Source organism: Pleurodeles waltl, chromosome 6 (assembly GCF_031143425.1).
Source record: "Pleurodeles waltl isolate 20211129_DDA chromosome 6, aPleWal1.hap1.20221129, whole genome shotgun sequence".
NCBI classification, from domain to species: domain Eukaryota; kingdom Metazoa; phylum Chordata; class Amphibia; order Caudata; family Salamandridae; genus Pleurodeles; species Pleurodeles waltl.
This window is the reverse complement of record NC_090445.1, coordinates 667,754,352-667,780,881: the sequence shown is the minus strand read 5'-3', so window position 1 is coordinate 667,780,881 and position 26,530 is coordinate 667,754,352. Positions and strand designations below refer to the sequence as shown.

Sequence of the window (26,530 nt, the reverse complement as noted above, 5' to 3'; positions counted from 1 at the left end):
TTAAAAACCATACATCTTTTATTAAGTCTGAAAGAGGTTATCAAAATGAAAACTTGACCGGGGTAAACCAGGGGAGCTACTAGACAACGAAAAGGACATGAATAGTACTGTGCAAAAAGTGACCAGATGGCAGACACCAGACAAGTGCTGGGAGGTGGACAATAGATTAAAAAGGGAGCCAGCAGTGACGAAAAGTTCATTATTCTAAGATTCATCTTCATTGACACTGTCGCCATCATCTTCTCCCTCTTCTGCCTCTTTTTCTTCTTTGGACGCCTCACACTAGGCACATAAAAATAAAGTAAATGTTATAAGCAAGACAGCAGGTGTAACTACTTGGGAGAGATGCTAGCATAGCAATAGCCCCCCCCCCCCCACTCCCAGTTCAGTGAACTGCTTTAGACTTGCGTCCTGCTAGGAGTAAATTGTTTGGCAGAATACTTTCCCCCAATGGGGAAGTGTGACTTGCCGTGCTCCGTTCTGTCTAATCACGAATGAAAAACAAAACATTATTTCAGGGAAGCACACACTCAGGCCTTGCACCTTGCCAACACTTCTCAGAGCGCACTACTCCATCTTTAAGGTTCTGCTTTATGAAAAACAACACTGCAACAGTCACAAGTGTGCATGGTACCGCATTCTCCAACCACATATTTAGTCACAATGAAAATCGGATTCTGCTGCCACCTTACCCCTCCGTCTGGATGCTCCTCGTTGTCATCTTCATCCAACAGGTCACCTTCTTCAGCCGAGTCACCTCCCTCCGATTGCATCTTGACATTCGTCTCATCTTTCTTACCCGAATTGCCTTGTTCATCTTCCACCTTAACATCTGCAAGTACAAAAAACATTTTATCACCAATGTACCACTGTCGGATACAACACATTTACGGAAACTGCAGGAATATAAATCAACATCGACCATCTATACCACTCACTCTCCTCCCCACCCAATGACCCATATGCAATCTCTTTCCCAGCCATAAAAAATGTTTTGAAAGGACAAGTGCGAACAATAACATAAATGTGTCTTTTTGTACTGATGGTGTAAGAAATGTTATATAGCATAGCTAACCCCCTCACAAAAATAAATGATGCAGAAAGCAAGTATTGCCAACATAGTCTGAAGAAGAAAGTTTATCCAGCCTCTTCCTAGTGGTTTGGTGACCTGGCATTCAAGTCACAAACTTGAATGAAACAGGGAATGGTCTACCAACAAATTTAGGATTCCCATGCCAGCGCTGTGTCTCAGTCAGGACATTTGATAAATATCCATGGTTGACTGTTAGGTAGACAGTCTATCGACCGTGCATAATAGTTTCCCTTTTTCGCTCCCACCAAAAAAGGTAGACTTATCAGTGCTGGTGTGGCGGCAGCGCGGACAGCTAGTGAGAGCGAGTGGTAATGTGGTAATCCAGTAAAATGTGTCTAAACCTAAAATACAAGGAATAACCGTCCAATCCCGGTTGCTTCTTCCTTCCACCCTTCTACTGCCTTGCCTACAACAGCTACTGGGTGGGTTGGGCGCAGGCTGCGTCATGGCACTTAGTTTTACCCTCTTTTAATGCTTCTTGTTCCACTCCCCTCACTGTGTGTTGCCCGTCCCATTCCACCCTACCCCTCTTCCACTGCCCGTATTGCCAACGCCACACTAATTTGGTGAGTGGGGGAGGAATAGGATGATGCAGTAAGCATTAGCCACCTCATGGAGCTTCCTCTACCACTCCTAACGAATAGCCATGCTTGTTCAATAACTAGTGCATCTCGTCATTTTCATTCACAAATGTACAAACATCTTTGTTAATTGGGACTTTTTTTTGTTGCTCTGGAGCTATATTCACTCCATAATTATATTATATTATATTTGATGATTAGGTCGGACAACGAATGACCGGCTCTATTTAGTCTTTAGCTAAAACGCTACCACTGTAGGATTGCCTTCCTGCATTCTCTGCTCTCCACATTCCTTAAGCTTCCAATGATGCACTTTTTGTAGATACTACTAAGTCACCTAAGTAACGACGCATTATCCTGGATGATTTCTTTTTTTATTTTTTTTATTACCTCAGCCTCACACTATGATCATAAAGAAATGATTTCCCTTCTTCCTGTGGAGTTAAAGGTGCCAGTGGTCAAAATAACTTATTACATCTTGCCTTTACTAAATTCAATTAACTTAAATCCCAACCATATTCGCCAAATAAGTTTCAAGTTATCAAGAAAGGCCATTCAGTTGGTCCTTGGCATCCAAAAACATCTCTAAAGGATGGCTTGAAGACTCTCCATTGGCTGTCAGTGAGAGCGCAGGTGATCTTTAAGCCCCTTGGCATGGTCTACAAGGCTCTTCAATAGCAGGGCTCATGTTCTCGCCGGGCCGCTTTCAACTGGTATGCTCCTTGTAGACTTTTGAGACCTTGTTGTGGAACATTCTCCGTTTTTCTGATTGACAGCACTTCGATGCCTTGTGGTTATATGTGTTTCACAATTGAAATATTTTACGGTTAAGTGAACATTCAGATTTTTTCTTTGACTAGATGAAAGGTAATCTGCTGATCCCAAGAAAGTTTTTTTTTTTTTTTTTTAAAGGTGGAAATACTTACCGATCTGCTTTGCCTGTTCTTTTTCAATCCTTTCAAGGCTCTCGAGTAGAGAGTCCACCTTCTGTTTTATTTGGCTAAGCTCCTTTTTGATCGACTGCAGATCATCTCCTTTTACTGAAATAAAAAAAAATAATAATAAAAACAAAAACAAAAACTGGAGCTCAAATCGCAGTTACATACCTGGTCAACATTTCTGCAGCTAGTGGTATTTGTGCACCCCTGTAGTACCGTCTTTCTTTGCATGGTTACTCCCATTTTCTGCCTGCTGTCAGTGCGTTTGACTTTTCACTGGGATCCTGATAACCAGGACCCCATTGATTATGCTCTCTCCCTGTAAATTTGGTTGCTTAAACACCCCCCTGTAAATTTGGTTTGCTTGCCCCACCCCACCCTTGGCACAGTGATACCCCCTAGATTATGGTACCCGGGGTACCCCTCCCTCCTTTTTGGCTGGTTTGGAGGAAAATCCAGTAACTTACCCCTTTCTTCCTGGTCGCTGGGGGCACTGTGGTACTTATCTTTGGGGTTCCCTATTTCCTCCAGATCACCTCTATAAATTCCATTTACCTATGTGGGGGGTACTGCATTTGCATTCCATTGTTTTAGTATATGGTTTGGGCTGCCCCTATTACGATTGTCTATTGCTAGTTGCACTGTCCTCTGTAGCTTTGCAGGTCTCTAGATAAGCCTTGGCTGCTCATCCGCAGCTACCTCTCGAGAGCCTGTCTACACTTCAGTAAGAGGGGATACATCATGGGTACTCGCAAACATTTTCCCAGGGGCCAAAAAGTTTGGTCTGTGACGTGCCTGGGGGCCGCATTGATGCCAGGGCAGTGGCGGTGGGGTGGCTGGGGAGATTGGTGGCAAGGTAGATGTAGGAAAAGCAAATTATATACATCTAGTGGCTGAAATAAACAATGGGAACCCAGAAAACCTGGAACTAATCCCGGCTTACCCACTTTTCTAAATTGGGAGATCCTAGGCAATTTTTTAATCTCACTTTCCCTATTTCTTCTGCATTATCACATTTAAGATGACTGCAAAATACATGATTCATGGTGTGCGCTGCACAAAACCTGCTTCTATGTTTGATTTATTAAAGTGTAATGTTGTTCATGTACGATAGTAACCCAGGCCACCCATAAAACGCACATACCAAGTGACTTGTCTCTTTAATTTACTATCTGTGGTGTTCTCAGGGTAAGGGAAATAAATAATGTTTCCAAATTTAAGTTTGAAAACTATCACTTTTAAATGGATAGATCTCAATGTACTGATAAAATAAATTGTACTAAGGTGAAAATGATCTGCATGTTAACTAAATACACTTTAATTTTGAAGAGGCTGTCTTAGTTTTACACTTGTGTTGCAAGATGTCTTTAAAAATGAAGGTGTTTCTAAAGTCAAGTGCAGGAGTCCCTAGTTACTTCCTTTCTTTAACATAAACGAGCTTGAAATAAATAATTGTGCGTGTATTTCATATTTTTATTGTTAGTGCAGAGTCGAGCAAACAGCTGCCCAGTGCTCCTGTTGCTGGAAGAGCCGCATGTAAAGGTCAGAGGGGCCCGCGGGCCGTCCTTTGAGTATCCATGGGATACATGGATCTGGTATAAGCTGTAAGTACCTTAGGTACTCACCACACACCAGGCCATCTTCCTACACCCACCGTGCTTAGTTTATACCAAAATATATGGTTTATACGAAAAATATTTTCTACTAAGCCAAAATTTACACAAAAATCATGGACCTGTATGAAAGTAGGCTCTTCAAACCAGGTAGAGCCCAGAAGGAGTGTATCTCAATGACCAAGCAATCTCTTACTAAAATTTGTATAGCCATTAGCCACAAGTTATCCCCAAAGGAGTAATGGCAGAAAGCTAGCTCATGACAACAGGAGAACTATGCTTCCATTTCCCAAAATCTTTCATTACAGTCCTAACATGCACTCCTCAATATCATATAGGTAAACAATCCGTAAACAGTGACAATTAAAGATTACCTAACTGCTTACAGCCGGTACGAAGTGCTGAGTGGAGACCCTTCACGTAATGATTATGCCCTGCTGATTACATACTGCTATCAGGAATACCAAGTACCCATTTTAGAGAATATTGCATTTGCCAATCCAGTGATGAATTCCGTATCGACTATATCTTCCTTTGTAAGTACACACTGCTTACTTACAAAAACATCCGAATGGTATTCTTATGGCAACCACGTAGGAATTAAGTATTTAATGCAGAATTACTTGAGGTTAAACTTGAAGCCGAGAAGTTGAGGCTCCCAGTTTTTTTTTTTTAAAGAAAGACATAAAACTAAGCATTTCCGGTCTGTATTATTTAAAGCGGTAAAAATACTGAAAATTGATCTTTTGAGTGACTGTCCATCATGAAATCTAGGTCAATAGTTACACAGACATCATGGAAAGGTTTAAAAAAAAAAAAAAAAAACTGTATTACGTTTTTTTTAAATACAGGCATATGTTAAATATTTGTATACAATGACACTTACCTGTGGGTATGGTGTTTGGTTATATTTGGCTGCTTAATTAGTTAAAACTAACAGATAGCAAAGCATGAGTGCAAGTTTATCAAGTATGGAAATATACCATTTTACGTCTCGATTTATTTTCAAAACACAAAAGTAAAATATGTAAAAGTACCAATAAGAGGCAAAAAATAAATATGGATAAATACAGAAAAAGTGTCAAACATAAATAGCATAAAACTGGAGCCCCTAAAAATAATTATGGGCAGCTGTGGACACCTTCCCAGCAACCCTTAAATCTCACCTATCTCAGCAACACTTAAATTTCACCTATCTACAGCAAGTAAATGGTTAGTTTAAATACAACTTGCTACTAAAAATAACGTACATTTACCAGATTTAGAAGAAGATCCACGCTGTCCACTCTTCGAATTGAATCCACTCTTGCCACGGCGGGAGGTATTTCCCGACACCCGCTGTCGTTTTGATGGTACCACAGCTCTGACAATGGGCGGTGGTGGCGGCACACGGGTGGCTGGATAGCTGGAGAGCAAGACAAAAGCAGCGAGGGGTGGAGGAAAGAGTTCAAATTCTTTAATTAAAGTACCCTGCGCATTAAATTATTATATAACAAACTACCCCCGAAAAACAAATACAGGATTTACTGAAGTTGGTAAAAACAGTCGTAAGAACGAGGGGATGGCCAGTCATACGCTACACTGGTTTCAAAAGCAAAATTAACTGACTGCTTACGTTGGTCCTAGGTGTTCATTTAAAGTTAGGCCATTACAACAAAGTCAAAGCCAAAACCAGTCAAAATGTTACCACGCTCACGCAAGGGTAAAATAACTACTCCAGAAATGTTATCCTGAAGGCCTAGAAATATAATTGGCAAGTAACCATTTAGCCTGAGTGGAACAAGAGAGAAATCAACGCAGATCAAAACTCAGAAAACAGTTGGAGTAACGCTATACCTTTCATAGTATTCCCGTGGTATGTCATAGTCCAGGTCAAAAGATGATCTGTAAGAGAAAGGAGCATTGTTGTTCCTTGTCTGAAAGGCACAGCAGACACCTTCAGGCAATACATCACTAAGCAGCGTACAATCTCTCACCTGGAGTACCAGCACGGCAGTATTGTTACATTTCAAGTGATGCAGGGAGGCATAAAACCTCATCTGTTTAAACACCCACTCAATGCACGACCAGATAAATGCTCAAGATGAGTGACGGTTGTGTGCCGGTTTTTATAACCAAGCTTGACGAGGCTACCACTAGGTAAAACAATAGAATTAAAAAACACCCACACAGTGCAAGGCCCGGAGAGGGCTGGCTGCAAATAAAGGTCATGTTGACCCGCCCCCCGTAATCTGTTGAGATTTAGTGAGTGCTGAAGAAATTCAGACTAAAGCAGAGGATGTTGTCTGGAATAGTCTCACGGAGTTATAACAGAACACTGTAGTGTGAAATGGCCACAATGGAAATCATTGGGTTGTTATGGTACTGACCCATACATATCTGCTGCCGTCCTCTTTACTGCAGTATTTTTTCCTCGGTTAGCCTTGGGCTCTGCTGCCAGGTTGATGTCTGTAAAAAGAAAATATACCCAATGGTGGATTGAGTTTTACAAGATGCCAACACTGTAGGAGAAACGTCAGAATTAAACAGTTAAGTCTTCAGAGAGCTAGTTGTACAGTACATCTTGAGACAGCAAGAATTCTTGAAAAAGCACCCAATTCCAGACCAACAAACAAAACCGTTTTACTGGGACTAAATCGTAACCAGTTTTTGCACATCCAGGCATCCAACACCGAGAGGCTCTTTGAATACACGTTCCCCCTTTCAGGGGAGCAAAGCTAAATATCAAAGGACTTTGATCCGTTTACTACTTAAAAAGTTGGCACCTCAAAAGAAACATTCACCCACGAAGCAAAACACGTTGATTAGACCGTGGAGGGGGATCCCTGATGAAATAACACCATTAATGAAAATGCTGCAATGTTCGCAGAATTCTTGATACCTTAACACGCATGGGGCCCCGTGACTATACTCACCAAGAACCTGCCCAGCAATCATGCGACCATCTTCGCCAGCTACTGCTGTGCGGGCATTGCGCTCAGTCACGTACTGGACGAAGGCGTATCCCTTGTGCACGGAACAGCCGACTATCTTGCCATACTTGGAGAAGATGGCCTCCACATCACTCTTCTTTACCACCAGTGTGTTCAGGTTGCCAATGAAGACACGGGAGTTGAGGGACCGAGGGTCCGTTTTATTGGTGACGTTACTCGCCATCGCGTTTCTCACCGGGGACGCAATCTTCAGGCCTGGTGGAAAAAAAGACTGGAACGTGTGTGCGAGGGCAAATAATGAATGAACCAGCCGTCCCGCCCAAGATTAGGTTAAAGGTGGCCTACAGCAGTGGTTCCCAACCTTTTGACTTCTGTGGACCCCCATTTTATCAATACTGGAGCCCGGGGACCCCCACTAAATCATTATTGGAACACAGGGACCCTCGAGGAGTCATTACTGATAGCTGGGACCTAATATTATTAAATGTTTTATTTAAGCAGCCGCGGACCCCCTGAGGAGGCTTCGCGGACCCCCAGGGGTCCCCAGCCCACAGGTTGGGAACCACTGGCCTACAGCATTCTAGTCACAGCTGCAAATAACAAACCGGGCCCTTTTAATTGAAGCCGCACTGACCACCTTTGGTCACCAAAGTGAAGACAAAGTGGCATGGGCAGAACGCAAAGTACAGCTGTACATTTTAAAAGTTAAAACTAGATCAAAAATGTAAATTCATGACAGTCAAATCCACCTGCCATAAGCCCCATCAATGCAGACAGAAAATCATATACATTAGGTTAAATCCACTAAGGGTACCTTGATCAACAGGAAAATTTCCCTCCCAAAATATGAGCAGCAAAGAACCCCTTTTCCTCATGACAAGCAAGCTTAAGTTATACTGATGGGTCATGAGCAAGGCTGGAATATAGCTATAGAGCTTGGGTAATAAGAGCTGGTTTTTAGATTGTTTAAAAAAGCCACTTTTAGAAAGTGGGCATTTTCTTGCTTAACCATTCTGTGCCTATGCCTGCCTGTAGAATCCACGTCTGGGTCAGACCTACATGCACACAAAGTGAGCTAGGGTGTAGCCTACATTTCCTGATGAGTCTCCTGGGCTAGAATGGGAAGGTATGAGCAGACACCTACATCTGAAAGGGCTGTGTCTGCCCTGACAATGCAGTCTCCGTTCCCCCTGGAGTGCATCTGGAGCTAGGCCTGGCAAGGCAGGATCTTGTGAACAGAGACTTTCCTTTAAAGTTTGCCTACTTCAAATGCCAGAACTAGTATAAATAGTGGACTTCAAACCCCACACTTCTGGATCAAGAGAAACCTCTGCCAAGGAGAAGAGTTGGAGGAGTACTGCCCCATTGCTATGTGTGTTCCGCTGGGTTGGCCTGCAGTTGCTGCTTCTGACTTAGAGGGCAACGACTGGACTTTGCTGTGTATCCTGCTTGTGAAGTTTCTCCAAGGGCTTGTAGTAGTTTGCCTCCTGTTGGAAGTCTCAGGGATATCCAAAACTACAGCTTCATCTGCCTACAGCACTGGGAACTGTTTTGTGCTGCGACAGAAGAAAAACCACAGCAATGCCGCCAACGACTCTGCTGACCGCACCTTGACCGGACGACGCCACACAAAGCCATGCCCCACTTCACACTACAACCCTGGTGACCTGTGGGCCCTCTGCAGCCTTGGCATCACCGACACCGCAGCTCCAAACGGACACCAACACCACGGCCTGCACTGTGGCCTAAGGACACTGCTCATAAGATACACGAAGAACCATCCCGTACCACAGCGACACCACTGACTCCAGCTCAGACTCCCCTGTCGGCACTGCGACCTGTGGGTGGTGCACGGAGCATGCCCTGTGTCGCCATCTTGGGTCTACTAATGACTGCACTTCAGCAATGACGCCGCTCTCTGCACCGTGACCCAGAAACACTATATGTCACACCACAGCCCTGGTCTCACTGATGCAGCAGGATAAAGCCACTGCCTGCACTGTGACCCCATGGGCACAGCACGTCGCATCGTACCGCAGACCAGACGCCATCAGCGCCAGTGCTTCTGACTTATAGTCATCACCCCGCACAGACCTCTGGTACGGAAGCCTGCGACGCCACACTCCGGACTGCATCGCGATGATCATGACGTCCTGCATTTCCAAGGAACTGTTCGGAGTCTTCCTGACACCATAGCTGGTCCGCGACACCGCAGCCGGCCTGAACTGTTGGATTTGCTGTTCATGACGGCGTGATAGCCCCAGACTGAGTGTTTGAAATGGCCTTTTTGCAGGGTCACACCTAACGTTTAGCCTGTCTCCCTTTACTTTTTGGAAACCTTTTGCTGATTTTAGGACTCCACTCACTTTACCACTGCTAATAAGTGCTAAAGTGCACATGCTCTCTCCCTTAAAACATGGTCATAGCCAGTTGGCTTATTTAATCTACTTGCGAGTCCCCAGTAAAGTGCACAACATGTGCCCAATCCTGTAGATTAAATGCTACTAGTGGGCCTGCAGCACTGATTGTGCCACCCACATAAGTAGCCCTTTAACCATGCCTCCGGCCTGCCATTGCAAGGCCTGTGTGTGCAGTTTCACTGCCACTTGGCATCTAAAAGTACCTGGCAAGCCTTAAACTCCCTTTTTTCTACATATGCCATCCCGAAGGTATGCCCTAGGTAACCCATAGGGCAGGGTGCTATGTAGGTAAAAGGCAGGACATTTACACTACCAGGGAACATACCTGTGTAGTTTATAACTCCAAAATTTGTTTTACACTGATGTGAGGCCTGCTCCTTTCATAGGCTAACATTAAGGTTACCCTCTTACTGTTTAGAGTGGTAGGTTTTCATCTGAAAGGAGTAACAAGGTCATATTTAGTATGGCCTGAAGGGTAATACAAAATTCAGACTGGTGAAGTTGGATTTAATATTACTGTTTAAGAAATGCCAATTTTAAAAAGTGAGCATTTCTCTGCACTTAAATCTTTCTGTGCCGTACAATCCACGTCTTACAATCCCTTGTACATTTCACTCAGATAACCCCAAGCACAGGATGCTCAGGCACACCTGCACACATCTGCATACTGAATGGGCTTTCGTGGGCTGGGAGGGTGGAGGCCTTTGCACTTACATGTCAAAGAAATGGCCTGCCCTCACACAAAGGACTGCCACACCCCCTACTGGGACTGTGGCAAATAGTATGGAACTGAAAGGGGACATAGTGCACTTCCAAGCCACTCTCTGAAGTCTTCCCCACTTCAAAGGCACATTTGGGAATTTAAACAGGGCCTCTGACCCTTCTGGACAAGATACCACTGGAGAAGAACCCTGAACCAGAAACTGCAACCAGCCAAGAGGAACTGCCTGGCTGCCCAAAGGACTCACCTGGCTATTTTATTTATTAATAAATGACTGCTGCCATGCTGCCTGACTCTGAAGTTCTTTCCAAGGGATTAGATTGAGCTTGCTTCCCGTTTCCTTAAGTCTCCGGGCCAAAAGACTTCACCTCTGCAAATAACTTTTTGTGCGGCAAAAATAGATGGTGTCTGCCAGAAACAACGCACAGCGTGCACCGCGATGAGAAAATAACCACAGCCCAAAGCGGACCAGCGTAGACTGGCTCCGAGTGGAGATCGATGCAGTATCATTGTTGCAACCGGAACTTCGACGCACGGCCCTCTGGATCGACGCATAGCCGAGATGAACAACACAGCCAGACTTCCTCTAAGAATTGACGCAGCACCTGCTGTGCGACAAAGTTCCCTGCATCGCCCACCGGATCGACGCAGCTCCTGTAACTTTGCCCTGCACTCCGATTTCTCTGCATCGTCCCTGGGGCGTCCAAATACCCGCAACCCGAAGAGGATCCAAGTCAGCGTGCTGGAAATAGACGCAAAGCCTTCCCTGCGTGGAAAAATATCAATGCATTGCCTGTGCGCACCCGGAGAAACCGACACAAACCTACCCGTTTCCCACGCATTTCCTCTGTGGTCCCTTGCAGAGAACTTAAACGCAACCAGGTACTTTGTGCTTGCAAGAAACATTGCTTTTTAAGGACTAACGCTTTTTTTTCTCAAAAGTGATATCTTAACATATACTTATCAAATTACTATCGTTTTGACAATAAATATTCTATATTTTTCTAAACATGTGTGGTGTATTTGTGTTTATATTGTGTTATTGCACAAATACTTTACACATTTCCTTCTAAGTTAAGCCGGACTGCTCAGGGCCAAGCTACCAGAGGGAGGGTACAAGATAATTTGGATTGTGTGTGACTTACTCTGACTAGAGAGGGTTCTTGCTTGGCCGGGGAAGATAACCTGACAACCGAAGACCCTAGTTCCAACACTGATCTATCGATTTCAAAGAACCATATTTTTAAGTAATTCTTACAAAATGTCTCTCTTTAAACCGTTTGTTGGGATAGTCGTTTTGGTCTCGTTTTACATAGCTAAATATTGGCTATTTTTTCTAAAAACGCTGAGGAGTCCTTTTGTAGAGTTTCCAATGTATTGCTGTGTGTTATGTGCAAATGCTTTACACATTGATTGAGATAAGCCTGACTGCTCGTGCCAAGCTACCAAGGGGGTGAGCATCCCTGCTTGGATAGGGTGTAAACAGACTGTCAAAGTAGAGACTCCCTTTCTAACTAGCTCTCTAGTGAGAGTGACTTCTGATCAGATTTGTGCATGGGTTCAAATGATTCTGCCATCAATTTTGTAAACCCTCTTCAGGCTGCACAACGGTGTTGGTGCGGATCTGCTGGGGCCACTTGCTTTGATCCATCTAGGAATCTCTTTACTATCGTGGATGTAAAGAGGCTGGATTCTGAAGTGCCCCTATTCTATGCTACTATTGCTGCCAGATGTACCCTTACTGATGTATAAGTGAAGCCACTGCAACAGGTGGGTGAGGTATATTAGCACCGTGTCCGGGTGTGTCTTTTAGCCCATCTCGTCTGTGCACCAATGGATACATCATCTTTATCCTTCACTGTTTTCAGTGAGATCATCTGCCCCTGGACATATGTAGTAGATCCAAATATGGGTAGCAGTTTGTTTAGTTCTATGCAGTATCTGAAGCGGATGATATTTAGGATCCATTCGTCTGTGGTGACATTTCTCCATTACTGGAGGAACACCTTGACTCTGCCCCACCACTGGTGGTGCGTTGGGTGTCCTTGATCTGCAAGTCACTTATTTGATGATCCCACACCCCGGGGGCAATTGGGGAGGGGTTGTCAGCAACTGGCTGTCCCAATAGGGTGTCCCCAGTGAAAGGCATGTTTATTACTGATGCCTGCATCTCAGACTTGAATCCCGAGCCAGGCGTGCCTCCTTGGGGTGTTACCTGTGCACATCTGTCTGCTAGCCGTATCTATTGCATCTTGTACTGACTTTAGGTATGTATTTGCGATGCCCTTCCTTTTTAGGATATAATTGCCCTGGCTCTTTTTTAGTAATCCTCAGGGAGGTGTTGAATGAGGTCTTCGATTTCCTGCCATTGTTGGTGTCCGTAACTGTTTGAAGGCACTGGATTTCACTATCCTCCATTGCGTGGCAGACTCCCTTTTGAATTCTACCCACCAGGTCCAGCCCCTTACTTTTCTTCTCAGGGGTGGACCCCGCAAAGGTGGGTGCATTGTTGCTCTTCCTCACAGTGGTCACAATAATGGAGCCTGCAGGGACATTGACCTTGATGTATTTAGGGTCCTGTGTGGAGTATTTGTATTTTTATTTTTTTGTTCACTCTGGGTGTGAATGCTCTTGCGCTGGACGGTTTCCTAAAGGTCGCCTTGTCCTGATCAAGGATGCTGGGCAGCATGGTCAAGTCAAGTTTTCCCTTTTTGGGTGGCAATAGTGTATCTAGGAGGGAGCAGGATCCTTTTTTCTTCTCCTCCGAGCTGTACCCCACAGGCGTGACATCCCTTTTCACCAGGTTGTTGTACATGGCTAGATCATCATCAGGTAGAGATGGCCTTGATATTCCGCCATCTAGCGCCGATCCGGCCTGAGTTTTGCGAGGATGCGAAATTTTTTCAAGGAATCATTATCGAGTGCCTTTCTTCTCTGAAAGGCAGCAGTTATTTCTGCGTCGAGCTTTCTCTTTCTTTCGTGCCATTTGGTCTGCTTCATCCTACGTCAAAGCCTTCCTTTTTGGGGACTGCGCGCTCAGGCATCTTTGATGCTCTGGCCTGGTGCCTCTCGTGTGGGTTTCTCTCACTGGCCCGTTCGACTTTGCTTTCTTGCTTCCTGTATCCTTTAGTCAGGATCCATTCGGCTGTTTTTGCTGACCTTCGGCCATCGCCCGTTTTTGGCACAGAGGCTGAGGACTTGGGGTCCGAGCCTTTCAGCAGTCTTACCTTTTTAGAGCCCCTTGATGTCCCCCACCCCCTCGAATATTTTGACGTCTGAGTCCCCCCTCTTGCTATTTCTGCCGTCTCCACGTTCTCCTTGTCGCTCAAGAGGCCTTGGTGCCAGAGTGACTCTTACTTCTGAGACATGGTGTAGTGTTCTAGTCTTAGCCTGCATCGTACCTTTCGTTTTTGGCACTATTTCTGCACAGGCCTTGCAGTCTTTGGGCAAAGGTTGCAGACCTTGTGGGGGTCCCTTTCTGCAAACCTGTAGTGGCACTTTGGGCAAAGTTTAAAAGGGGTATTATCTATGGCCCTTACTTGCCACCTCTGGCTTCATTCTCCATTGGTGGTGGGTCCGATTCCCACCTCCGGAGACCCAGACTGGGGCCACACGTTTTTTTCTGCAGTGTCTACCGGTGGGGCACTGCAGGGCTTCTCCTCTCGATGTCTCCTTTTAACAGTCTTCCTAGTTCCTTTTTTTTTTTTTTTTTTAACAGGAAAAAATTATGTTTTCTCAATTAAAAAAAAAATTGTGCTCCTCCATCGTGCTTCCACACCCAATGGCAGAAAAAATTCTGACGATGGAGGCCACACCGTCTGACACCACACAGAGGACACACTGAGCACCAAATGATGGTCAACGCTGCTCCAAAGTAATGGCCAACTAGAACACAACTTTCCAGACCCATCCACTATATGGCAAAATAATGCACAGCATGTGGATTTAGAAAATGATTCATGCTGAAAAACTATAATTCACTCATTTCCACCAAGTGAAAATAAAACATGTCCAAGTTTAGGGTAAGTGAACTGTCCAGGCATTTCATCATTTTCTTTGTATACTAGAGTGTTATCACTCTGAACAATCAAAGTGTGCTGTTACTTGGTACTTGTATAATAAAACTGTTCCAACATTCACAAATTAACCTGTGTTGGGTATCATCAACCTCCAGCAAACTTTTGTTCGCAATCACATCAAGTTATTTATCTTCTGTAAATCTTTTCTGGTGAATATGCCATATACTTGAATATTAAATTCCTTTTATATCCTCTAGGAAGCTGAGCTGTACATAGAAAATGTGAAATAGTTTATGCCAGTGACACCTCAACTGCAGGACCCACCCATGAGATAGATGGGCCAGTGAGGACACTTCATGTAGATAAGTGTCCACCAAAGTTCTCACAAAGGTAACTTGTTGCCATGAGTCAGACCTGCAGATTCCTCACCACTTGAATATGTAGCCAACTGGTACCTCCAAGGTAATGGGTGAATGAATATGGTTAAAATTTGGGTCACCCAATACAGTTCTGGAAATACCGACAACATTCAGCCCAAACAAAGGACAGACCGCTACCCATTAACAGTCTCCATAACAAAGCTTTATTGGCCACAGAATGCAAAACAGCACATTACAAACATGTTTTTGGCTGAGCTGAGCCAGGCTGAGATTTCACAGTCCTGTGGGAAAGACCTACTTGGCCTCGGAAAGTGCCTTGAGGCCCTCCCCCTAGAGACAAGGAGGGATTGCCTTGGACCTGTGTGCTCCAGGTTAAGCCCTGAAGTGCCCATGGCTGAGTGTCTATCAGGGATGCCTTGCCACAGAGTGGAGTTAGGTCAGCAGTCTAACTCATCTAAGGTCAGCCAAGGAGGGAAGGCAGCAGTCCCAAACCTCCAGCGACTTCAGAGTGTGACTCTGCCAGGGCTAATACTATAGCAGGGCTTTATTATTAGCAATTTCCTTACTTTGTCACCTTACAGCAGAACTACATATTAAGACTTGAGGTACCGGTAAGCAACAGTTCCAAGGATGCAAGTCCCTTTTGAGTCTGTGGCAACTTACTAACTTGCATTAGTCAAGGGTTTTCACCAGCTCTCTTGTAATCTTTTCCCACACTGAGAAACGTTGGCAATTATTTCACGACATGGGCAGCAGTAAAACTTCAGGGTGGGGAGAGGAAAAAAAAAAAAAAATGTGGCTAGATGGAAGGCGCCATTGATTTTCGCATGAGCAAACCCACCTTTGCATATTTGTGTTAAAATAACAGTTCAATTTTTTTTTTTAGGAGTACAACGTTCTGATCTACTTGTGTACTCATGAAATACATAGATCTGCACCAATGTAAAGACATCTACGACAGGTGCGCTTTGGTGGTTTTTGTTAAGAATTGGGCCCTAATTGGGTCTCGTGTTTAAAATAGACCTTTTGTTTTTATGAAAGTTCTCTCAGTCCTTATGTCAGCTGGATTCACTGTGCGCGATAGCAATATGCACTTTCACAAGGAGCATATCAGGACACAAAGTAGTTTTGAGGAGTGTCTAGAACTATTGTGGGCAGTATGTGCTTTTTGAGACCAGAACATTTTTGCCAACATTTGTTACAATGGTGAGGGCCGACACCTACAACAACAAATATTTACAATACCAAAGCCACATCAAAACAATACCAGCAATGACAAAACCAAAAGACTGACCACCAATGTCAGACCTACAGGCTCTGCCAATGATTGCAGAAAACATGAAAATAAACAATCTTGTTGAAACTGATTTTTCCATTATGACGTTATTGGAAATACAGCATGCATCAGCACACTTTACTGTGCGTGTCAAATAAATGGTACCTAGAATTTCAAAGTATTTAGCAGAACATGTTTTTGCTAGTTGCATTTTTTTGTGTGAACATCTTACTTTGAAAGTAAAGCCAATCGAACTTGCAAGCTTCTGCAAATATTTGCATCTAATCAGATAGCATAATTGTTAAACTTTGCAAACGTGCGTACTTAGCTTCGACTGTAGTTATTCACCAATCAACCAACCGGTATCCACCAGAACAAACTTTAAGAGTTTAAAGATATCAAAGCATTTGCCATAAGTGTCACTGACTTGTTCCTGCATGGAAAGTGAATCATCAATGATGGCCCCGAGTTTTTTTTCCCGTGATTTCTTAGGTTTAGGCTCATCTTAGGGAAGTGGGCCACTAGGAGCTGTGATACGTCATTCAGTTTGCTACTTCAGAGAGGCCTTTAGCCTCGGCTTTTGTCATGTTGTTCCCTCATTAATATGAAGTGGGAGTGGCTCAAAGTGGTCGGAGGCAAGCAGGCAGGCGAAGCCTAAGAATTCATTTTGTGGTACGCCTTGCTATTCTTCATGGACTTGTTTCTGAAAGAAGTCCGCTTTGACGATCTACTGGCTAAAAATGATCAAGGGACTGCTGTGGCTATACCAACACGGTTTAAGTCCTGAAGATTTTAATAGTATATATATATATATATATATATATATATATATATATAATCTGCCAACACTGATTCGGAAGGGGGGGGGTTTGGAGACCGGGTAATACAGCTCTGTGATGGTATGCACAGGATGGGCCCTAAGTTGAGGTGCCCACTAGGATCAATGGAGAGCCATTTCAACTTTACTGACCAAGCCTGTCACCCCAAGGAAATTTAAGAGAAGACATCTGTCCGTAGATGTGTCAGAATATCAGATACCATGGGACTGCTCTAAAAAAATTGCCCCTACAGATACAATTCTTAGATGGCACAGCAAACAGTGGTAGAGACCTGCCTCCAACACTACACCAGTGTTATGTGAATGGGCAGACAGAGGTAAAACCTTGGTATATTGCCATTTAGGACTGTACACTCACTTATGAAAAAGACACAGGTGATAACTAGAGGATAAGCAGATGCTTCTGTAATAAACTGATAAAACTAATCACTACTGTGAAAGTGATGCATGACCTGCTAGCAAGTGAATTTAATATGGCAATTTTAAGTGCAACATGCAAATTTCATTCACTCACAAAATGGTATGCTAGTTCACAATACAATCACATGCAGTTAATTATACAAATAAAAAATGCAGCTCATTCTAAATAATCCTTTACCACACATCTTTAAGAGATGAACTAGCCAGCATAGAACCCACACCCATGAGCACCCCTCTTACCAGCACCCTGGCGAGGATATAGTCCACTTCAATGGCCATGCTCTGTTCTGTTGCTTGCAGATAGTCAGACGGCCATAGAGGCATTGTTACAATGGGAAGGGGGAGGGTGTAGGGCTGAACGAAGATAGAAGGGCTCTTAGGACGTGGACTATGTCTGGGAGGTAGGGCTTTGTGAGAAGGGGTTTGGTGACAGGAGCAATACCAGCAGAGCACATTAAAAAGAGGAAAAAAAAATAAAATCTGCAGAAAAAAAAAAAAAACTAACATTCTAAAGCCAGACTTCAAAAACGGGATTCATATCCTTTTGGTGCACGTAGAAAATGTTTTCACAGTAAATGTAATTGTTAAAAATCTACCCCCCGCTACTTTAATCACAGGTGGTTACTGTACCAGTGGCAGAAAAATTGGGCCTGTAAAAAAAAAGTCATTGAGAGACACCAGCAGCAAACAACAAACAACAACCATAAAAAGGAATTGAAAAGGCAGGAAAAATTTTAAAAAAAAAAATGTAAAAATAAAAGGAAGACTTACTGTAGTTGACGATCAAAAAACTGCAAAAAAGAAAAAAAAATAAAAATATTCCATATTAGAAAAATCTCACTGAAACAAAAATATTTGCAAAATGCATCAAATCTAACATTGTTTTTCCTAAGTCTGATTCCGGCACCCCCGAAAACCTGGGGTGTGTGGAAGATTTCAGAAGTTACAGCTACGTACATTCTCATAGCAGAAAACAAGGTGAAGTTTAATCTGTAGTTATGCTTCACGCAACCCCTCTGTGGAAAAAAAAATTAAAAATGAAAAATAAATATCCATTTTTGAAAATTACACCACCCAAACAATTCCATTGAGGAAAATGGGAAAAATTATGAACGAGGTACTCCAGAGAAGCTCCCTCTGGGTGTGGCGTGTGCTTGTGCTTCATGACTGCTTGTAGGCTACGGTGAACTAGTAGCTAAAAAGTGCACCTGAGAAATGGGTCAGAGGGGCTGTGGGTGGGGAAGGGGCTATGGAGAGCTCCAGTGAGCAGGATTCAGGGGGCCGATCACCTTGTTGCCCTGTGAAAGGAGAAGGGGGAAGATTTTGAGTCAACGTTACTCCAGAGACCACCAATAGTAGCCCAATGTCAGATAGGGGTCATCTTGATCCCACCCTCTATTGCTCAGAACGACACAGTAGCCAAGGTTAGTGGACGGGCTCATCTCCATACTGGACAAACCTAGAGGTCCACCCACCTGCCTTCTTCTATACCAATTGCAGGAAAAGTAAGAGGGCTGACCCGCTCCAACATCCTACTAACCCTTCTCATCCCCAAGGAATCCCCTATGAGCATCGCAGTCTATGTGGAAGAGACTTACTAAAAGCGTGCAAAGAACATATATTAGAGTAGTTGATACAAGGAGCAAGAGGAAAGGCAATGCTAAATTATTGTGTTTCAAGCTATAGGTATGAACTGCAGACGAGGTCAAGGCAATAAACAAGGTAAGACAATGTTGCTTTGTGCACAATCTGCTAAGAACACGGCGACAGACCTCTCCCCGCCCCCCTTTCCATTTCCCTTAAAAACATGCACCAATTTCGTAAGGTTATCAGTTGCTAGGGCTGGCTTGACAGTGCAGTTGTCGCAGGCTTACGATTACCAGTTCTATATTAGGCGTGGTGGATTTGGCTTTGTCCCAACAGCATTTCTTTCTCACGTCATGTTAGAGGATTATTGGCGTTTCATTGCGCCTTTTAGTAAGTACTATGCTCGGGGAACTATTTTACATCTGAAAAGGGCACACAAATCACACTGTTACATCCATTTCTTCTGCTATATGCATTGCATGCCGGAAGCAATCTTTTTAGCTCGTTTGTGTCTTTACCCGTGTTGCCATTTGAGTTTTCTACGACGCAGAACTAGGGTACCCTAATTATGTTTCTGCTGCCTATACCGGTGACAGAAGAAAGTGAGGTTTGGAATGCTCGAGTTAAATTTTGCCATCTACGATTTACTACAGTTCACACATTCCAGTCACTTTTTGCTCACTTCCACTGGAAACCGAGACTAATCATCGAATTCGAGCGGCAATCCAATGCAAATTACCAGTCATGTCCTTCCCTATGGTACAAGCAATTAGCGGTGTTAGGTCAGATTAACTATGTTCCGTCAACCCTTTCAGAAGACATGGCCTAGAAGTTTGGACTTAACACTCCTTTGGGGGGGGGGGGGGGGGGGGGGGGAATCTGTACACGGTTAGCCCCATGGTGCCAGCGCAGACTACCAAAAAGAGATGGAATGCACCCAGAGCAAGCACCAGTAATCCTTACTATTGAAACTCCAAAATCTCATTTAGAGTTGGGTAACAAATTATGGGGATGTTTTTCCCTGAGGAGTGCTGAGTGATGTCAAGAAGACGAGAGTGAATCTAGAGTTCTCTTTGATGTCACTCAGAAGTCTTAAGTAGAAAAATATCCCTTTAGTTCACCTTTACACATCTATGATTTTACGTAATCCATGGCCACGACAAACATGTGCCCCTGCCTTCAACTAGTGTGCGGCACAAAGGAGAATGGGAGACCTATACATAAGATGCCCTATCCCTGTCTGATGAAGATGTGAAAAACAAAACATCTTACCTGCTATCCTTAACCAAAATCCACTGGTTTCTTTCCCCTCCTGTGGCTGTGTGTCCAGTCAAAGCAGACCAGCACAATTTATATCACAGCAGACTGAGCTGCTCTCGGAGAGCTCCGTTGCCAGAAAGACTTTTAAGACATTATAACAGGTGATAGATAACCAGTCTTAGCAACTGTTGTTACGTCATAGCAAGGAGTTATGACTTTCAAAAACTGAAAAACGATAGAGGGTCTTGAAAGCCACACATAACAAGGAACTAAAAAGGGCACTTAGGCCAATCCAAAAAAATTAACAGCAAAACACTTTTGTTTTAAGACTGCTAGGACACAACTTTTCCACCATGTCACTACTGGAAAAGAGACAACCAGCAGTTCCATTTGGATAGTTCTATCCAGTCTCAAAAGGTTATCTAGACAGCTGGGATTGCACAGTAATCTTCTTGGCAACCTCCTACCTTATTACCAAAATAGAACTGTAAATACCCTCTTATGAGCACCAGGTATGCACAAAGCAGCGTGAAACAATCAAAGCTGCTAACTGCCTACAAAAAAACAGAACACTTAGACAAGGCAGTGAAGAAAGAAAGCCAGGCCTACTGCTTTTGTTGTTGTAACTTATAACAGAGGATGTTTATAGCCTTGATCATTGGCTCATTACCATAGCCAACTCTACCCTGCAGTAAGCTTCCTCCCCCAAGCAGGGCCACGGGAAATATGTGGCAAAGGAGAACCAAAGGATGCAGCAGGGTTGACCAAATAAAGCAGCAAAAAGGCAAATCATGCGGCATAATGCAGCACCTTTTGTGAAAAGTAATATTCTGTCATTTTTAGGTCACAGCCAACCAAACACATCCTGGGAAATTCAGAAAGCTGACCTAGGAATGCATTCTGACAGTTGCGTGCTGTTGGCTTTGTAACTCACTTGTTCTTGCTATTTGCTGGTTTTATTTGTTTTGAGCCTGTCTAGCTTAAGTTCATACCTTCCCTTGGCCAAATCTCATTTACAGCTGTCAAGTGCTCCCTTTCTGTGAACAGGCCTGTAAATCTTGTTCTCATCTCTTCACATTTGCTCTACATTCAAAGACCAAGGGCAAATGCAAGGTGCTGTCTTCTAAGACGATGCAATTTCGACTTGTTGTCTGTGCGCTGTATATGTTTTATTAGTAAAACAGTACGCATGTGCAAATATAATGGTCATTTTATTTGAAAATGTGTTGTCTGCAATGTCAGTGTGTTATCACAACATGAATTCTACACTAAACCACTTCATGCCCTCTACCCTGTGCCACCCTTCTAATGCGCTTTCCTCTAACATTCAAATGTGTACGCCACTCTGATCACAACACCACTATACTCTATGCCACGACACACTATGTTAATCTATGCAAATGCACTCTTCTGTGCACACTACTCTGAAAACATACGCCACTGCCCTATACTCTAACACACCGACCACCTATTAGGCAACACTGAAATCTACATCCACTGCATTCCATGCCAATCGGCATCAGTGCATGCCACTCGACTCCACGGAATTCAATGGCACTTAAATATGCAACACTATACACTAGTTAACTGGCATTCCAGTGTAAGCCACTCCACGCGACTCCAAACTATGCCACTCTAATACACAACACTGCCACTAAACTCTTTGCCATTCCATTCTACAACACTCCATGTCACTCATCTACACCACTTTTAGCCATGCTGAACAGCAACCACGCCACAGTATAAAATGGCTGAACGAAACCAGAAACCAATGGAAATAGCTCTTGCATAGCTGAGACCTACTGGTTGTGCCGGTCACACTTGTTAACTCTGCCTAGGAATCGGCCGCATCTCTTTAGCAGCAGTTTCACAAGGACATACACTGAGAAACGTGTGATGCTTTCTGCCTCAAGTTCTTAACCATGTGCTGTCACACACCCACCCAGAACTTAAGCCCACATTAGGCAACTGGAGACAATTCAAAGTAGGCACTAGACCTAGGCCCTATGATACATAAAAAAACAAAAACTACAGGAACACAATCCTGGAAAAACAAGCCAGTACTCCCAGGGAATAAAAGGGTAAGTGTAAGCAGGCTACATCATGGTCATAGAATGCCGTAAAGCAGCGTTTCCAAAACTGTGGGTTATGACCCACATGCGGGTCATTAGCCATAAAACAGTATTAACAGTTTGTGTATCTTGTCACATTTGCTATGTTTTAAAGGCAGCTCAAATGGGCTCTGCCTTTTGACAATCGCTGCTCGTCCTTTTAACATGGTGATGGGCATTTACGTTTCTTTCAGACAGCAAAAGTGAGAGAAGTTTTTAAAGGGAACTGTGACAATCTAGATGGTGTACATGGAACGTGAAAGCAAAGGCTGCGGGATATTTTGTAACAGAACCTTAACTGTAAATGAACTGTACACATTTCAAAATATATCCAGTTTTAAAGCGAAAACAAGCAATTATAATGCAATAGGTTGCGCATTTCCTCGAGTTAAAGCTATTCTTGCCACAAACTGAAAAGTAAAACAGTTTCCACATAAGAGAGCCGAGGGCCACCAAGCAAAGAACTTCGCTCGCGGAGAAACCAATCGGCAATTATCCAAGTAACCGGCAAAAGTGCAATTGTCTATGTAACAGGGTCGATGTCATGCGAAGCGCTCTACTACTTCCCAGCGAGATCGCGCTACCTACGAAATAAAGAGAGAAAAAATTGGACAGAAACCATACTAAAAACACAGCCTCGTATGTTTTCAGTAAGGTGCGTCCGAGGCACACCGATGAAGTAATTTCACACAAATTGAGAAATATGGATTGGGCCGAAGAGCGAGACACAAGAGTTTGATGTAATAATTAGAGTGTTTCTCTAAAAGAAAAAAAAAGTTTTTTTTGTAGGTGATTGGGAGGGTAGGAAGAGGTACTGCCTTTAGAGATTCATGGTCTTTGTTTTGGTATTAATCAGCATTTTGCCAGTCGATGACGATAAAGAACCGTATGGACATTGTTAAAAGGCTAAAGTACCCTGTCTAACAATTTTCTGTTTTAGTCATGGGTTCCTTCTCAAGTAATTTCTATTTATATTTGCTGTTTGTACGTACAGACAAGAACTTTACTGAAAAAGAAGAAAAACAATGGCAACCTTATCTGCAGCACAGGTCAGAGTAGCACGGATATAAGCTCGAGTATTTTAGGAAAATCGGAGAAAACACAACAGCACAACTGGTGGAGAGTATAGACTACCATGAAACAGCTGGAGTGATGTGACGTTATGGACTATGCCGTCTGCAAGGAATGATGTGCTTACCAACGTGTTACTACTCAGACACGGTACAACGAGGCAATGTTAAAAAAATGTAGTTTGATCTCTTGGAGCATTTGAACATAAAGACATCGACCAAGAGCTCGAGTCGAAAGAGAAACCTTAAGGGCCCTTGAGGGAGTGGATAGCCAGCAAGTCTTCTACCGTTCTGAAATTTTATAAGCGCCAATGCAAGACCGTCACAGCAAAAATACGCTGCTCAGTACAAGGAAACACGGCAGAACTGTAAACCGAAAGCGGGCACGGGAAATATAAGCCATATCACTCAGACCCCAAGTCAAAAAACAAAATCTGCGGTCGCAACAAGCACCCTGGTTTCCCTTCGGTTCGTCACACGTGGTCTTAACGCAGCGCAAAACGCAATAGACTTGCCCACGGCGCGAAAACGTAAACTATAGTCGTGTTTCGAGACAGAACGTACTAAAACACGATCCGACCACCAACTTACACCGATCTCTGAACGCTAAAATGCATTACACCCCCATTAAAAGAGTAAATTAACACCCCCTGCAACAGGCTTCGTTGCCCATCACGTCTCACCGGGGTTAAGCCTCAAAGGCTTTTCTGTTGTTCTTCGAGCCTCGGTTTTGTCGCAGTATCGCTCCTGAGAACCTCTCCGCGGTAGCTGATCGTTTCGTTTTCCTCCTAACAGATGCGTCACAAAATGGCCGAAACAGTGCTAAGTTCTCGGACTACTCTAACCCGTTGTCCTACCCGTTATCTGGTAGCTGGCTTGCTATTGGTTTGATTCTGCGCCACTCTTATTAAAGAACCAATGAACACAGAATATTTAGCGCGGGACAGAAGTGAGGCGGGGATTAAGGTTTTGCTCTGCAACTAAACTTGAAACGGGGGCGGTACAATACACCTACCGTACTCTGATTCGTCAATTTTAGACTTCCTGTTCGAATTAAAGAAAGATAGTTGGTGAAATCTACTCATATTAAAAGTTTATTGGTTCAATGTGTACGTCAATTTCCATGCTTGGCGTCAAGCTTCCAATCGGTATTCTCTGCTCAGTTGACGTGACCCACAATGTTTGAGTCATGTTATCTTTTCGTATCGGGTTGCATATTTTTGCTCATGTGTTTGGTCGGGTAATTCGGGTTTTAGAATCCTGGGAGAGCGGCTTCGAGTGAGCCGCCATTTTTTAGTCCAGTGAGCGTGCATTTTCAAATGAAAAGATGCATATGGAGCGGAAACGGTTAATTGCACCCGAATTTTGTAATTACATGTGCGCCCCTCGTCCTTACACGAATCATTATTATATGAGGTGAATCCCACCTTCAACCAAAAAAGAAAAAAACAGCCCTAAGCTAAGTGCTTTAGAAGATTGTTCATTCCCAGTCTATTTTATAGTGACCACCTGGCAAGAAGGCAAATTTTGGACAGTCACAGTAACATTTCTGGACAAAACGTCATTGTAACGGGCACATCTAAGGACGCTGCACGATTATAAAAGAGCTGGCCCCGAGGTCTGTGATGTCATCATCCCCGCAAAGCAATAGCCTCTGGATAAGCTTGAGAGAGCGTAGTTTCAATATTACCTATTCTAGATGTGAAATGCTTATATTTAACAATGCTGTATTAATAATATTATTCATTGAAACATATTTTAAACGCGGAGAATTTTTCACACGCGTAAACTAATGTCGACTGTAAGAAATAATTGCTTGTACTATGATTAATTGAATATATTAACACGTACGAAGACTGCATTTATTAGAACCCATGAGCCTTAAGTTAGCGTGAGTTGAAAACTAGCTGTGTAACTCTCATATTAAAGCGTATTTTTTCTGTTTCTCCAGTATGCTGATTTGCAAAAGGCCATGAACCAGCAATTGTTCTTTTCTTTACTTATTTGCAACAATGCTAGATTTTCTCATCCGCATGCTAGCAGCTTTAGTATAAAAATTATGGACTTCGCAACAAACATGGACACTTCCAAGGACATTAAATCGCGCAGAAGAGAACTTTTGACCCGAAGTGTGTGCCAGAAAATGAAGTAACCCCGGATATGCCACCTACGAAAAACGTCAATTATAAAGACCAATTAGAAGCACAAGAAATATCATAAAATGACAAATGCATTACTTAATGTATAATTTGATAGGTTACAGATAATGGGGTGTAGTGACTGACCAATAGAATTTTGGGGGAATGTATTACGAAAAAGGGATAAAAACTCATGACACAAGGAACAAAGGGCATTAGGTAGGGAATGATATTGATTGCATCCAGAAACTCTGTCACTCTATTTGGTGATTTGACACTTAGACAAAACCATCCTCATCCATAGACTGCCCCATTACACTTTCTTCCTTATGAGGGAAGTGTCCCCTGCCCTTAGCTTAGATAGACTGACGGCGATCTAACTGATGTCCTGAAGACGAAGACTGACCCTGTATGCTGACCTATTCCGAGGAGGGTAATTATATACCGTTGCTAATGGAAATTCATTTATTTTGCCTTTCCTTTCTAGGTACCAACTGCTGTGTGTTTTGATTAGAGACCTTAGTTAGACGTTTTTCCAAATTGATGTTCTAAATTGTTTTGCATGAAGCCCAACATGCTAATGCTAATTTAGTGGTTAGATGAGGTGTTCATCTTGACTGACGTTACTGACGTGACTGACACGGTGCTATGCTGAACTAACCTTTAGGAGGTTCTATGTATTTTGATTTGTTATCTTCATATGATTATCTTATATTTGTGATCTTTGCATTGATGAAAACTTATCATAGTCGCCGCTTTGTGATAATGTTCTTTGCTTCTTGGTTTTGAGATTAACACATTTGCTATTAGATTGTAATCAATAGGGAATAAAATTCACAAAACTTCGATAAGGTGTGGTTATTCATGACTGAAAGGTCATGGTTGCGTCGAAGATTTATTAATGTCTAAAGTGAAATACATTGTGGTGATATATGTTAACAATATTATTGACATATGGTTTGATGTATTGATCAGTTGTCTCGCCTTACGGTGTCTCACCACTGGGTCCAAAGATTCATCGGCCTAAAACGAGTCCCGATGTGTATAAAATTAACACAGACGGACGCGTTAGCAGTTCTGGTAGCAGAGGATGGTTTGGCCCTTGGGGGCCCTAGGACGGAGTTTTATTGTT

General features: G+C 43.3%; 1 protein-coding gene across 4 annotated transcripts; it reads right to left on the bottom strand.

Moving 5' to 3' along the window:
- Positions 1–24,113, bottom strand: HNRNPC (heterogeneous nuclear ribonucleoprotein C). Of its 4 annotated transcripts, none has more exons than XM_069239064.1 (9): positions 23,944–24,113; positions 17,473–18,530; positions 7,141–7,413; positions 6,595–6,673; positions 6,062–6,109; positions 5,476–5,630; positions 2,601–2,714; positions 693–832; positions 1–282 (listed from the first exon to the last, which is right to left on the bottom strand). In XM_069239064.1, exons 3-9 carry the CDS (start codon positions 7,379–7,381, stop codon positions 205–207), a joined length of 855 nt encoding a protein of 284 aa, XP_069095165.1. In that variant the 5' UTR covers positions 7,382–7,413; positions 17,473–18,530; positions 23,944–24,113; the 3' UTR covers positions 1–204. The 4 variants fall into 4 exon arrangements, with proteins under 4 accessions (XP_069095165.1, XP_069095164.1, XP_069095163.1 ...); XM_069239063.1 differs by having other exon boundaries at positions 17,473–18,023; XM_069239062.1 differs by having other exon boundaries at positions 18,004–18,023; positions 23,944–24,109.
- Positions 24,114–26,530: the final 2,417 nt, after the last annotated feature.

Bases quoted from the DNA above. Each gene is read 5' to 3' on its own strand.
- HNRNPC (XM_069239064.1), bottom strand. From the start codon at position 7,381: ATGGCGAGTAACGTCACCAATAAAACGGACCCTCGGTCCCTCAACTCC. The intron at 6,110-6,594 runs GTCAGTACCATA...TTTCTCTTACAG, and splicing joins ACGGCAGCAGATATGTATGG to ATCATCTTTTGACCTGGACT. The intron at 283-692 runs GTAAGGTGGCAG...TTATGTGCCTAG, and splicing joins AGGAGCATCCAGACGGAGGG to TGTGAGGCGTCCAAAGAAGA.